This window comes from Acanthopagrus latus, chromosome 24 (genome assembly GCF_904848185.1).
Source record: "Acanthopagrus latus isolate v.2019 chromosome 24, fAcaLat1.1, whole genome shotgun sequence".
In the NCBI taxonomy this organism is placed as follows: Eukaryota; Metazoa; Chordata; class Actinopteri; order Spariformes; family Sparidae; genus Acanthopagrus; species Acanthopagrus latus.
In genome coordinates this window covers 10,722,474-10,735,497 of record NC_051062.1, presented here as the reverse complement: position 1 = coordinate 10,735,497, position 13,024 = coordinate 10,722,474, and the positions used below count along the sequence as shown (strand labels likewise).

General features: G+C 43.2%; 1 protein-coding gene across 3 annotated transcripts in view; it reads right to left on the bottom strand.

Moving 5' to 3' along the window:
- Nucleotides 1-4,724: 4,724 nt before the first annotated feature.
- The window catches only part of col5a2b (collagen, type V, alpha 2b), a 32,732-nt gene continuing 24,432 nt past the window's right edge, over nucleotides 4,725-13,024 (bottom strand). For all 3 annotated transcript variants that reach the window (XM_037091410.1, XM_037091412.1, XM_037091411.1), the window contains 29 exons: nucleotides 12,827-12,880; nucleotides 12,627-12,725; nucleotides 12,428-12,481; nucleotides 12,279-12,332; nucleotides 12,125-12,178; nucleotides 11,717-11,770; nucleotides 11,427-11,471; nucleotides 11,172-11,270; nucleotides 10,973-11,080; nucleotides 10,689-10,742; nucleotides 10,463-10,516; nucleotides 10,154-10,207; nucleotides 10,000-10,053; nucleotides 9,785-9,892; nucleotides 9,431-9,484; nucleotides 9,254-9,307; nucleotides 8,780-8,941; nucleotides 8,576-8,683; nucleotides 8,282-8,389; nucleotides 7,983-8,036; nucleotides 7,751-7,858; nucleotides 7,587-7,640; nucleotides 7,345-7,452; nucleotides 7,162-7,215; nucleotides 6,965-7,072; nucleotides 6,405-6,765; nucleotides 6,111-6,301; nucleotides 5,691-5,933; nucleotides 4,725-5,603 (listed from right to left, as the gene is read on the bottom strand). In XM_037091410.1, the coding sequence (XP_036947305.1) occupies nucleotides 5,457-5,603; nucleotides 5,691-5,933; nucleotides 6,111-6,301; nucleotides 6,405-6,765; nucleotides 6,965-7,072; nucleotides 7,162-7,215; nucleotides 7,345-7,452; nucleotides 7,587-7,640; nucleotides 7,751-7,858; nucleotides 7,983-8,036; nucleotides 8,282-8,389; nucleotides 8,576-8,683; nucleotides 8,780-8,941; nucleotides 9,254-9,307; nucleotides 9,431-9,484; nucleotides 9,785-9,892; nucleotides 10,000-10,053; nucleotides 10,154-10,207; nucleotides 10,463-10,516; nucleotides 10,689-10,742; nucleotides 10,973-11,080; nucleotides 11,172-11,270; nucleotides 11,427-11,471; nucleotides 11,717-11,770; nucleotides 12,125-12,178; nucleotides 12,279-12,332; nucleotides 12,428-12,481; nucleotides 12,627-12,725; nucleotides 12,827-12,880 (2,859 nt within the window). In that variant the 3' untranslated portion in view covers nucleotides 4,725-5,456. The remainder of the gene's footprint in view (nucleotides 5,604-5,690; nucleotides 5,934-6,110; nucleotides 6,302-6,404; nucleotides 6,766-6,964; nucleotides 7,073-7,161; nucleotides 7,216-7,344; nucleotides 7,453-7,586; nucleotides 7,641-7,750; nucleotides 7,859-7,982; nucleotides 8,037-8,281; nucleotides 8,390-8,575; nucleotides 8,684-8,779; nucleotides 8,942-9,253; nucleotides 9,308-9,430; nucleotides 9,485-9,784; nucleotides 9,893-9,999; nucleotides 10,054-10,153; nucleotides 10,208-10,462; nucleotides 10,517-10,688; nucleotides 10,743-10,972; nucleotides 11,081-11,171; nucleotides 11,271-11,426; nucleotides 11,472-11,716; nucleotides 11,771-12,124; nucleotides 12,179-12,278; nucleotides 12,333-12,427; nucleotides 12,482-12,626; nucleotides 12,726-12,826; nucleotides 12,881-13,024) is intronic.

Here is a 13,024-nt window from a genome sequence, read left to right as displayed (position 1 = left end):
CCTGACAAAAAAAACAGAGTGAATGACAAAGATTCATCACTATTTGGCGTTCTGAGTTTGTGGACCGTTCCCCCGAAGGAGGAAACTTTCCATTTCCGAAGAGCATCCTCCGAAAAATTCCTCCAACAAAATATGATGCACTTTACCTTCCCGGCAACGGCAGAGGTGGCATGTTAGGAATGCAAAGAGGGAAACAAGAAGAGCTTCCACAGCTGATCTCAAAACACCACCAACAGAAAACTAAAGCAAGAAGATCATTGCGATATTGTTTCATTCACAGATGACTGCAGAGAATCTTTGACATTACAACCTTACAAACACTTATTTGCTGGGAGACACGGCTCAAGATACCGATGAACTTGTTCTCTCTCGAAGGAAGAGTGACTCAAACCAAAAACAAAGCGCTGCAGCCGTTTCCAGTAACTCTTCACAAATCTCCGCTGTCTGCAGAGACGTCTGGTTCGACCACTCTCACCACACACACATACCATACACACATCTGGCTCGTAGCGTGATCTGGCCACTTATGCATGGGGATGTCTCACTCTCGAGAACAATGGAATGAGTTCTTGGCTGCGCTCGAGGGTGCGGAGGGCGTACAGTACAGGGGTTGGGGTGAGCGATGTGGCCCGGCTGTATGGACGTGACCCGGGCCTGGGTGGGACCGCAGGAAGTCTGCCGGTCGCTGCGCAGCCCTCTCAGCCCGCCGCAGGGTCATGAATTATCCGAGCAGCTCATCGCAGGGTGATGTCAACACTTGGTCGACTGGTGCTGTCGTTCCTCTGGTGTTTTCTGGAGGGACGTCATGATCAAATGTGTGAACACATCACGTGGAGAGTTCCTTTCCAGATAGCCGGCCAGGGGTGCAGCACTTTATTTGTCCTTTGTCACCATCTTTCAGCCCGGTGGCAAGAGAAACTGCAGGTCTGATTAAAGGATCTGAAAGATGGTCCAGCTTACAACAACTGGGGTTTTATTTCCGTAGAACTGGCCATGATTCACAGTAAACTGGTGATGATTGCACTCACCAACGTAATTTCTGACATCTGAGAGCATTTCGACATCGCTTCATTGTGGTCTGACTAAATAAGAAAACAAGGCTAACCTTTAAAATATGCGTCTTCTTGAGGTTTAAAAGGCAATATTACTTTGCAGCCAACTCTGAGAACACCCATTCATTTGAACTGATTGAGAACTCAGAGATACACCCTGGTAGCAACTTGGCCAATCAAAATGTTGCCTATTTTCCTTTAAATGGGACCTTCATTTACAAACTGAGCATCATGGGAATGTGATAGAGTTTTTCAGTTTTAGTTTTCAGTTTTAAGACATAACATAAAGATACGCATATGTTTACCAAATTTCATGTCATCTGATATATTTTGGTATTTTGGGAATGACTTTTTTTTACAAATAGGAGCTTTAAACATCAGGTGATAACCAAAGTCAGTAGTTTCCATCCTCTGGGGAACCTTGAATGTCTGAACCAAATGTCATAGCAAAACATCCAAGAGTTGATTGAAGCCACTGACTGACTAAAAGGCCGATACTATCATCCCTAAAGCTGCTGCTAGGGTGGATAAGAAAGATCTGCACTGGCTGTTTCGCTGAAATCATTGAGAAACCTTATCACTGTGTTCTGGTTGTGTCCCGTTCTGAGAGTCTTCCTGTAGTACAGATAAAAACAATGGCCAAATCTATCAAAGATAACAATCACGATCCATGAACTGGTATCCCGCTGGTGATTTCAACTCCAGCCTGTTTGGTGCTTTTCAGAGGAACTGAGCTGAATAAGTCTGTTTGGTTCATTTGATACGAAAGGTGTCAACTGAGCTCTGGTGTGGACCGACAAACTGGGACGATACCACAACAACGAGAGGTTCAAGAAATACACAAGAACTGAAACCAACTCAACCATGTCAGCCTCGTGAGTGACACTGTTCTTACTGGGTGGCGTGATCAACCACACGGAGCAATCGTGACATTATCTGCTTAACAAAGCACTTTTGATCTGATCATTCTGTCAAGCAGCGGAACATCCAAGACATCCCACCCTTCAAACGTCAGACATTTGAAAATCAAACCCTTCAAAAAACATCTCGAACAATAACTGTATTACGGCTTTAAAGAGCCCAGTTCCTACTCAGCAGGGCGGCGGGCCAGTGTCCACTCGTACGAGGTGCAGCGCCGCTCTCGTCTTCAGCATCGTCCTGCCAACAGGAACTCCCTCTCTCTTCTCCCAGTTTCCTGCCATTGTTCTCTCTGCTGCCACCAGGCGCAGACTCCTCCCAGGATCTGGGAAAAGGTGGGATGTTAAAGCGGCCCATTTCCTTTTCGATCAGCTTCGACCCCAGCCGGTGGAGGAGGGGTGTGTGGATGGTGTGTGTGTGTGTGTGTGTGTGTGTGTGTGAATACAGAGGCATTAGCCATATGAAGGGCAGCTTTCAAGAGCAACTGAGGTTTTTATTGTGTGCAAAATTTTGACTTTATCCCCCTTTTTTAACTCTCTGAAAATGTGAGTTATTCACCAAACCCTGGGCAAAGTTTTGTCTAAAAATCAAACATTGTGTAAATGTATTTAACAACCAAGATGTCCTGAGAAGAGCAGAAGAGAGTCCAAAAAAACATATCAGCAGTGCTGTATCATTATCTGTATTTAATTAACAACTTGTGTCGAATAAACAACAGGGGAAGGCTTTACAGACTGTTAAACCTCTGAGGAGTCACTTTGCTTGTAGAACCAAATATCTGTTATTATTAGCTATACTTTTGCAAGACTTTTTTCACAATTTGGTCAAAGCAAGAGAGCAGAGGAAGGGTCTGAACGATGAGGTATCGATCATGTGACTTGAGGACACGGCGGGAAGAGCAAATGCTGCTTAAGTGGATGTGTATAAAATGTTGAAAATGCAATGCAAATGAAATATATGTTTTTAGGAAACACATTCCCACCTCTCTCTCTCTCTCTCTTCCTACTTTCCTTTAAGTTAATTGATTAGTGATTTCCTCTCTGCCCTGTGTTTTCATGCCAGTGAACGTGATTCAGGCCAACAGTTCGATCCTTTCTCATGATCTTCTCACAGTCTTCTTTAAGTGTTTTCGGAGAGGGGCGTCGGTGAGGTGGGGTTGGAGGGTGCACAGGAAGGAAAAGGAGTAGCTGGGAAACCTCATCGAGGCTCCTCGGCGAACAAGAGACACCCCAGTCAGGATCTGGGCGTCGCTGCCAAGTCATCTCAGGGTCGCAGCCTCCCCACGTTTTTGGGTGAACAGGCGCAAACACATCACGTGGAACGCTCTGGTTTTGAAGGCGCACGTCGCCATTAAAGCAGGAGGAGATGAAACGCAGAGAACGAGGAGGATTTAGCCTTTGGGCTGATCTATTTCCTCAGGAAATGAGAAATGACTTCTTCCTCTCTGAGATGAGCAAGAGGCTAATTAAAGCTGAGCGGCCTGTTTCTGTCTGTTACAACCAGCCTCATATGTCCTTTTGTAACAACAATACTGCTAAATGTCTGTTTGTGTAGCACTTATTAGCCACGTGGACAGCAATCACAATCAGTAAGTACTCCAGATTGAAATACATGTGGGATGAAAATAATCTGGGTCCTGTGACTGTGTTGTCTGTTCTAGTTCTCAGAACATGAACATCACCAGGACAAACAAACACAATGTTTTTTACACAAAGGAAGAAATACCTTTGTATAACATTTGCAGAATTAACAATAAGGTCCAAATAATTAAAAATATGTCATGGACAGAACTTCACAATGTACATAAATTTTGTCGAGACTCAACAACTCACAAAATTGAACGTTCTTTGAAGGGAGTCTGGGGACTTTCTCCACTGGGGACAAAAAAAGTTGTTACTGTGTTTGTGTTGAAACTAAAATCCTCTAAATGTTATCATTTCTGTCATTTTCTGTGAAGTTGCAAACAATAACTTTATATCTAAAATTGTTTTTACAGGGAAAAGTGCATTCTGGGAATTGAAGTATGTAATTCAGTCTTTGTTTGGAGCAGCTTGCATATGAAAACGTATTAAAAATGGCAACAATGTTCAGTCAAACTGTGCCGTAGAGCTCTTCACCTCCATTTTTTTTTTCACCTGAAAGTTTCCATGCTCGAAATGAAAATAGCAGCCCCAGCTAAAAATGACCGCCTCGACAGATGTGCAGCGAGGCCCGGGCTGCAGGAAACGGCGAGAGTGTCACGTCTTTCAGCGAGCGCAGAGAGGAGAGGTCGACCCAGAAACATGTGCGCGGTGAACTTTGGCTCCTTTTCTTCCTGTAAGGACGCCTTCTCTCTCCCTCTCTCTGGCCCCTGTTTTCATCTTGTTCGCTCACACACCCAATACGCATGCTGTCACTACGTCTGTTCCAGCTGAAATTAGGCCATTTGTCTTGCTTTTGTGAGCCAGTGTGTTGTTATATATCAGAAGTGAGAACTAATGCATCATAAATCCAAGTCTGACATAAAACTTAACGCTAAAATTTGATTTGTCATAAGACACAGGACTTTTTAAGCTTTTCAACCCCTAAAGAGCTGCTGTTTTGATTTAAAGGCCACCTCATTAAAGACTTGCTCACCTGTGATGCCAGGTGAAAGCAGTAAACTGTGATTTAATGGATGTAAGGAAAAGCACTGTCTCCCTCTGGTGGTGAGATGGTTTAGTGTCAGTCATTTTCCAGGCAAATCTTGCTGGGTGTTTATTCAACGTTTTCAACTTTTATGGCCTCGGTTTATTCCAAAGAAAGACATTTATTCCACATCCACAGTCAACAACAAACAAATAATTTGCAATTTACAGTCATATGTTGCATTTACAGAAGTTTTAAAAAGGAGATACAAAGGCTTTTTTTTCTGTTGAATAGAGTAAATGAGTTCCGGCACAGAACTTAATAATTTACGTTCAAGCATGATGTTCATCTTTTATTCCATTAAAATAAAAACTACAGTCATTGCTATAACAACTCCTCCCCTATCCAGGCCTCTGCACGTGCATTTACGAGGAAAAAGCCAAATTAAACACTTTTATTTACTGGAATACACTTTAATTTCACCACTAAATCTCTCAAAACTTTAATATTATCGGCTGTTTTCCAGTTTATGCACGTTTACAATCCATTGATCCACCACAGTCCACCCAATGTAATCTTATTTAGCACCTTAGACTTTATTTTTCCACCCACATGCATTTCCCCATAGAGTACTGTGCTCTCGTTTGTAAAAGTATTGATTGCTGAATAAATTACGTTGCTGGCAGCCACAGCAAATACTTCGACAGCTTATGGGAAATGCAGCCATTTGTGAAGAATGGCATCGATAAAAAAAACAAAAAATATCTAACCTTCATCGACTTTGTATGCTCACACAAAGAGGAGTCCATATACTATAATTTCTGGTGATGATGTAACTCCTCTGAAAAAAGGGATTTTTCTGTCCATCTTGTTTGTGTTTTATGAGAAGCACACAGGGCCGATGTCCAGGCCAAACTCCTGATCGGCCTTTCCAACATCCATGGGGGCCAAGTCCACCACGGGCAGCCTGGCCGGAGTTTGAGTCCTGTACTCAATCACAGTCTTGCCCCACGCTCCGTTTGATGTCTGAGGGAAAAGAAAGCCGGGTAAGTCAGCAGAAGCGGCTTCCGATCGCTTTGTTTCGTCAAATTTAAGTAATCTGCGCTGACTTACCGAGCAGCCGTCATCGACGACTGTGTATCGGAGGCGGGTGTTGCCCTGCGCTCTCAGCTCCTGGCCGTTGAAGCCTTTGAGGACCAGAGCTTTCTTCAGGCTGTTGCTCTTCCCTTCTTTGTAGGCCACGCTGTTCCTGCAGTTGTAGGTGACGGTCTGGTGTGACTCCTTGGACAAAAGCTGCAGAAGCTTCAGCTGGACCGCCACAGCGTTCGGCTGCTCCTCTTTATTTCCATATCGGAACTGAAATTAGGTCAGTTTGACACCATTAATCCAAGGGAAGGCTCGATTTCAACATTTCAACATTCGACATCAGAAACGTGGCTACAGTCATTTGGTCTGAGTCTCAAGCAACTTTTTAAATAAATCAAACCCATCGAAGATTTGAAAACTTCTGCAAAATGACTCTTGAATTCTTACTCTGGTTCCGCTGTTCATGTCTGCTCCAAACCACACAGGTTTGTTGGCGGTGGGAGTGGATTTCGTCCACCAGGCTTTGCTGGGGAAGTTGTCCGGATTGGCAGAGATGCAAGTTTCCCCATTTTCCATATTGCAGAAGACCTTGATGGCGTCCTTTGTGCTCCCCTGGTTTGGATCAATCCAGTACTCGCCTGCATGAAAAGATACAAGCAAAACGCAACAACTTACATGAGTAGTGTTCGTCTAAAAATGAATGAAAATAATGTCTTGATAATCGGAGAAGAGGAGCCTCACCGCTCTGTTTCTGAGGGTAGCACTGCTTGATGTCCTGGCAGGTTTTTGCAGGGTTCATCTTGCTGCCGTCAGGACTGCGGAGGTTTTGCAGATGTCCGCTGAGGGTCTTCAGTGTGGCGTGGACTCCAGTGTTTGCACGCAGGGCAGCCTCGTTCTTATTGGGAAGAGCCTCGTCTTTGTTCATCTCTGGGGGTGGAGGAGGATCAGCGGCCATTTCGTCCTCGACGAATTCCACAGCATCCGGCATGCCACCGCCATTCATGTCATAGTCGTAAGAGGGAACGAAGAGGTCTTCCACAGCTGCGGTGGGGGGTCCAGGAGGGCCTGGAGGGCCGGGTGGTCCAGGTTCACCATGAGGACCCTGACCGAGAAAAGATGGAAATTAAATAGTTTGCTAAACTTAATTTTTGCTGTGATAGTGGTGGGAACGCTGACATATTTAGTTACATTTTGGACCCTCCAAGAGATTTCCACTGCAGTCACTATACCTCTCTTACAATAATACCAATTTACTAATTGTTGAAATATGAAAAATGAAAGAAAGTATTGTCTTGCATCACCTGTTCTCCAAGTTCACCACTGGATCCTCTGCCTCCAGGAGCACCCATAGGTCCAGGCTGACCAATGTTTCCTTCCTTTCCTGGTGGACCCAACACTCCTGGAGGACCCTGTATGGTAAAACATTGAGAGGTTTATATCATGAATTACAAAAAATCTTTATTGTTTATACTACCACACACTGCCAATATATGCTTACCCTCTGCCCAGCTGGTCCAACAATACCAATAGCTCCTGGATCACCTGTGGCGCCCTGAAATAGACAAAAATATCCTTCAAAAAATATCACTTACTAAGCTTGCACTCGCTGTTCAAAAAAACATTTGTAATATCAGAACACACTAAAGCAAAAGCATTTGGTGTTGCTAAAAATTTTGCTCACAGCGGATCCTGGCAGACCGTGGAGTCCAGTGAAACCTCTGTGTCCTTTCTGACCCCTCTCTCCTTGATCTCCAGCCGCTCCTTTCACTCCCTGTGGTCCTTGAGGGCCCTAAAATTAGACCCAGGGTGACAAATCAACACACCACTGGAAAACACTGTTTTACACTGAAAACAAACACCAATTTATTTTTAATTGCTATTTTAATGCAACAACACAGTTAAATTTTGTCGCTTCATGCTTACCACTTTACCCCGTACTCCAGCTGCCCCTGGAGGTCCAACAGGGCCTCTGGCACCCTGAAGTCAGAACAAATACAGAGACATGACAGGACAGGTATTGATACATGATTCAGAATTTTAAATTGAATTAAATTCAAATTTGTCATATTTCTGTCTCTGTAACTCACGTTTTCGCCACTTTGTCCTGGACCGCCTGTCAGACCCACAGGGCCCTCAGCACCTGGAGACCCTGGAGTACCTGCCATACCCTCTGGACCAGGATTGCCCCTGTCTCCCTAGAAACAAATTCACATACCTTTGGTTAGTACACATAACAATTCATAAAATTTAATAGAATGGCACATCTAGTTCAGGACTTTAAGTAAAACAGCACACAACACACAAGCCGTGTACTCTTACCCTTTCGCCCACAAGACCATCTTTACCAGGAGACCCCTCAGCTCCGGCAATACCCTGAATTAACACAGATGATAAACTTTACATGTGACAATCTGAGAAACAAAAGAAAACTGTACATCTATAATGACATTCAAGTACAAAAAACAGGGTAAGTCGTGACATAAAAAGCTCTATTATCTGCAAAGAAACATATTGAGTGTATATGAGCACTCTGTCAAAGTAAGCAGCATTGGGCACAAGTCAGTCCATGTAGAAACATCAGCTCAACACTTATAAGGACTGAGATGGACTGGACGAACCTCAGGCCCGGCCTCTCCTCTTGGCCCAGTGAGTCCTGGTAAACCGACTCCACCAGCAGGCCCTGGTCCGCCCTGAGCTCCAGGAGCACCGGCTTTTCCTGGTGGGCCCTGACAAAAAAAAAAGAAATCCAAAAGTGATATTATACAATAATTCTACAACCTAATTTAGACAGTAAACGGTAATTAATATTGTCTTTGTTGCCTGTTAAGAAAGTCCCCAGAAATTCAGGAAATGCTATATGTTCTTTTTGCTAAGAACATAAATCAAGGAACAGTGTGAGAACGAATACATACAGCAGGACCTGGCAGTCCCAGCATGCCTCTCTCTCCTCTGACTCCAGGTGTGCCCACGATACCTCGCTGTCCTGATGTACCAGCAGGTCCTGGAGGCCCATCAGGCCCCTGACAGAGAAACCCAAGCGGAGACAAGAATTTAAAAAAATCTCAGGATTTTTTTTGTGTTTGTCTGCTGAAAGCTTAGCACAGCCTTCATCTTACCGGGGGACCGTCCTCTCCAGAGTCTCCCTTCTCTCCTGGGCTCCCTGCAGGGCCTGGATGACCCCTCTCTCCCTGACGTCCATGAGCTCCGTTCTCTCCTCGAATACCAGGAGGGCCCTGCTTTCCTGGCTCACCGATGGGCCCGTCTGGCCCAACAGCACCCTGAAACACACACATGATCTCTTCTGAGCCCAAATTTTGAGATTGAAACACTAATAAGAATCTTCCTAATTTCTAAAGTGGTAATTTTTTTGCACAAGTTCAATTTTCGAGGCGCTTTTACTGAATTTATAGGAAGAAAAAATGGATTTAACAGGATGTCAGACAAGAAATCCATATTCAGAATCCTGCATGATGATTATCCATTTAAATTACTTCAATGCCTTTTCATCCTACAGCTGTATTCTATGAATAGTGCTACATGATTATCAGCATAAATGTAAAAGTTACGTTTTTTAAATCCAATAAACTCACCGTAGCACCAGCTGGTCCAATTCCTCCAGGCAGCCCAGGGAAACCAGGAGAACCCTGCAAAAAGAAAAGAACGTCTAATGATTACAATAGTTCCTCTTGTATGGTTATTACATGTCACTCTCTCTAGAATAACCCTGTTGACGTTATAAGAAAGAAATTAACCCTCACTGTACTCACCGTTTGACCCTGGGTTCCTCTGCCTCCTTTCAATCCAGCCACACCAACTGGTCCCTAGAAACACGAAACACAAGCAGAAATTAGCCCAGTTTAGCTTGGTGATTGTGCGACTTCTCTCAAGTTAATCCCAGAGATTCAACAGTATTTTAGTAAACAGGTGCATAAATTAAAACCTCTTAATGATTTTGCTGCTCTACGCTGGAATTCGCGGTTAGCTGAGTAATGCTAAGAATGCTAATGCTAGGTCAACCCGAAGAGAGAGTAACCATTTAAACTATACACAACAAAGATGGCGGGAGCTTTAGCCTCAAAATTGTAAAATAAAATTGTAGTCCCTTAATGTTTCGGATGTACCTGACTTCCTGGTTTCCCAGCCATCCCCTGTGGTCCAGGTGCTCCTCCTTCTCCCTTCTGGCCTGGCTCACCTGTTTCACCTTTGACCCCAGGCTGACCATCAACACCCTGAAAGAGAAAGAGATTTGTTTATTTATCAAGCCATTAGCGGTTTATTCGCTGGTATATAGTGAACATGACTGCCGTGAGTTAGGCTGTCTTCATTGGCCACTTACAGCAGGTCCAGCAAAGCCAGCAGCGCCAATTGGACCAGGCTCACCAGTAGAACCCTGTTATTTTCATCAGACAAAGATATACAATTTATCATGAAGAAATAAAAGGTACAGACATTAGGAGAAAAGTTAATGAAAAATATCATGTTGTACTGACAGGAGTTCCTCTTGTGCCTCTGCGTCCTGTAGGTCCTGGTGGTCCAGTTTCACCCTGAAATAAAAGAAGAGGCCACTCTTAAGAAGTTCTGGTAACATGACAAGGATTTTCATACATGTAGGTTTCATTTTAAACTTTATCAACAAAGTTTTAAAGCATTAGCTAAATGGTTCATGGTCATATCTAGTGCCTATTTAGATTTTAATTCAAAAGTTGACCTGTATTTACAAGTCGTGCCCTACATACCCATGTTAAAAACCAGTATAAAGACAGTATAAGACATGCTGTAATGTGTGAATTTGAGCTCACCTTCTCTCCGTTGGGTCCACCTGGACCAACAGGTCCAACAGCACCAGGAAGCCCCTTTTAATTAAATGAAGATAATATGTTAGAATATTGAGATTGAGATTAGTCCACTTTGTCCTGAAGATTTATGTGTGTGCTACATATTGAACTGTGGTAATTAAACAGCTGGAATATATGACATTAAATCTGCAGGCTCATTTTTGTCCTGACCAATCACGCTGTGACTCACCCGTGCACCGTCAGCTCCAGCTTTACCCTCGGGTCCTTTCTCACCAACAGAGCCCTGTTAAGAGATCAACATCCTTTAGAAAGCTGTTGAATTCCTTTCAAACATACAGTTCAACTCTCCCTCGTTTGGTGATCCCCTAAATTTCCCAGATTTACTTGAGACAACCACACAGAACTAAATACATCAAACACATGTGAACAGAGAAATCTTGTTATCAGTAGCAGAGATTTTGAGGTATCGCTGCTTCTTTGCTGACAATACAATCATATTCTTCTCTAACTTACTGCATCTCCTTTGGGGCCTGAAGGTCCTGATATTCCTCTCTCTCCTGGCATACCCTGAAGTCCTGGACCTCCTGGCTCTCCAACACCACCTGCTGGACCAGGGTTACCCTAAAATGTCCCACACACAGCCAAGCTTATTGTAAACATGCAACAAGTTGAAATATTGCAAATGGTTTTGGTTTGCAATGTGTTAATGTACCTTTGGCCCATCTGGTCCTGGTCCACCTGGACTACCCTTAGGTCCTGGCAGGCCATTGGGTCCAACTTCACCTCTCTCTCCTGGAGGGCCTCTCTCTCCCTACGGGGACAATCAAAGGACAAAGACATGAAGCAATTCCTTATTGGATGAAATAAAAAAATGGATGACTTCTGACTGAAAGGTGATTTAAACACTGTGTACGATGGAAGATATTTGACGTACAAAATAAAAAATAACCAATACAAACTGACTTACTCTTGGACCGGTACCACCAACAGCTCCAGCCTCTCCAGCAAGACCCTGGAAAAAAACAGACACAGCTAAACATGACGATGCTAGAACTGGGCATCAAAATCAAATATCACAATATATTTTGATTTTAGGAAAAAACATAGTAGGGATGACTGTTTTTGTAAATAATTGTCAGAGGCAAGTATTACAAAGAGTAGAACAGTATGGTAAGTCCAAAATCTAAGACAATGTATATTCTCATAGCATCATAACGATACAATATTGAAGTATGCACGATAATGTTTATGTCATACCTCATCACCTGGCTTTCCTGACTCTCCTGGTGGACCTGGAAGTCCAGGCAAACCCTAAAAAATAAAAAACACAATTCTTATTTCATGCTGATTAAAATCAATTTTCAAGATTCCACCGACAGAGGACAAAAGGAAATAAACGTATTTTACATAGATAAATGAAAATGTTCATAGCACCTTTCAAAACCAGAGTTACAAGGTGCTTCATGAAATATAATTCCATTGAATTAACGTGGAAGTATAAACTATTGAACCAAGAACTTATGACAGGACTTTTGAATAGATGTTATCAAAATGCCTGTACAACTAATATATTTACTATATGATGGACAGTGTAAAATAATGTCAGTAATTATCAGGATTATGATAAAATAATAATAATAATAAATAACAATGGCTGCAGTTTACCTGGAAACCATTGACTCCCTGTGGTCCCTGCTCTCCTCTCTTTCCAGCAGGACCCTAAAGAAAAGCAAACAGAACATATGTTTATATAATATGATCTAAATGTGATGATATCAAACTATGAACGATAATAATGATGATGATTTCAGATGCTCACAGCCGGGCCGGCTGGACCGGCAGCGCCTTCCTCTCCGTCTTTTCCATTCACACCCTAGAAAACAGACACAGTATCTCTCAGTATATTGATATAGTATTGATAAATAATTAATGATTAAGTTTAAATTCCATCAGTGGAAAGTGACTTACCCTTTGACCTGGAGGTCCGGGGCTGCCGGCCTCTCCAATCTTCCCAGCATCACCCTAAAATCAACAGGAAAACACAGACGTCACCATCTTTTCACCATCCATATAAATTACTGTCAATCTGTGACTCATTTTTGCTTCTGTAAATCCAGTTAAAATCACCCAAATGCAGTTTAAAAGCAGCACATATAAGTATACTGACATTGAAGCCTTTTGGTCCCGGCAGGCCCATCTGTCCGGCTGGACCTCTTCCTCCAGTAGAACCAGCTGGGCCTGGTTTGCCGTCCTCTCCTGCTAAGCCCTGGAAAGACCAAACAAGAAGTGAATGACATAATTCTTACTTGGTATTTCCCGATAAAAAGCAATCCTTAATGAGTGATGCGATTAAAAGGTTCTGCGTACCATTGGTCCCAGCTTTCCTTCTGCTCCCTGGGCACCAATTAGTCCTGTCAGACCCTGTGAGATAAGACACACAGATACAGAACAACTTCAGACACCTTTTGAAGTTGGATTTTCTCATCAAAAGAAGATATGTAAATACTGCAAAGTAATCTTGAGCAATCCCCTCTCTCTCTATGTGATTTCTGTCCTGTTTGTGAG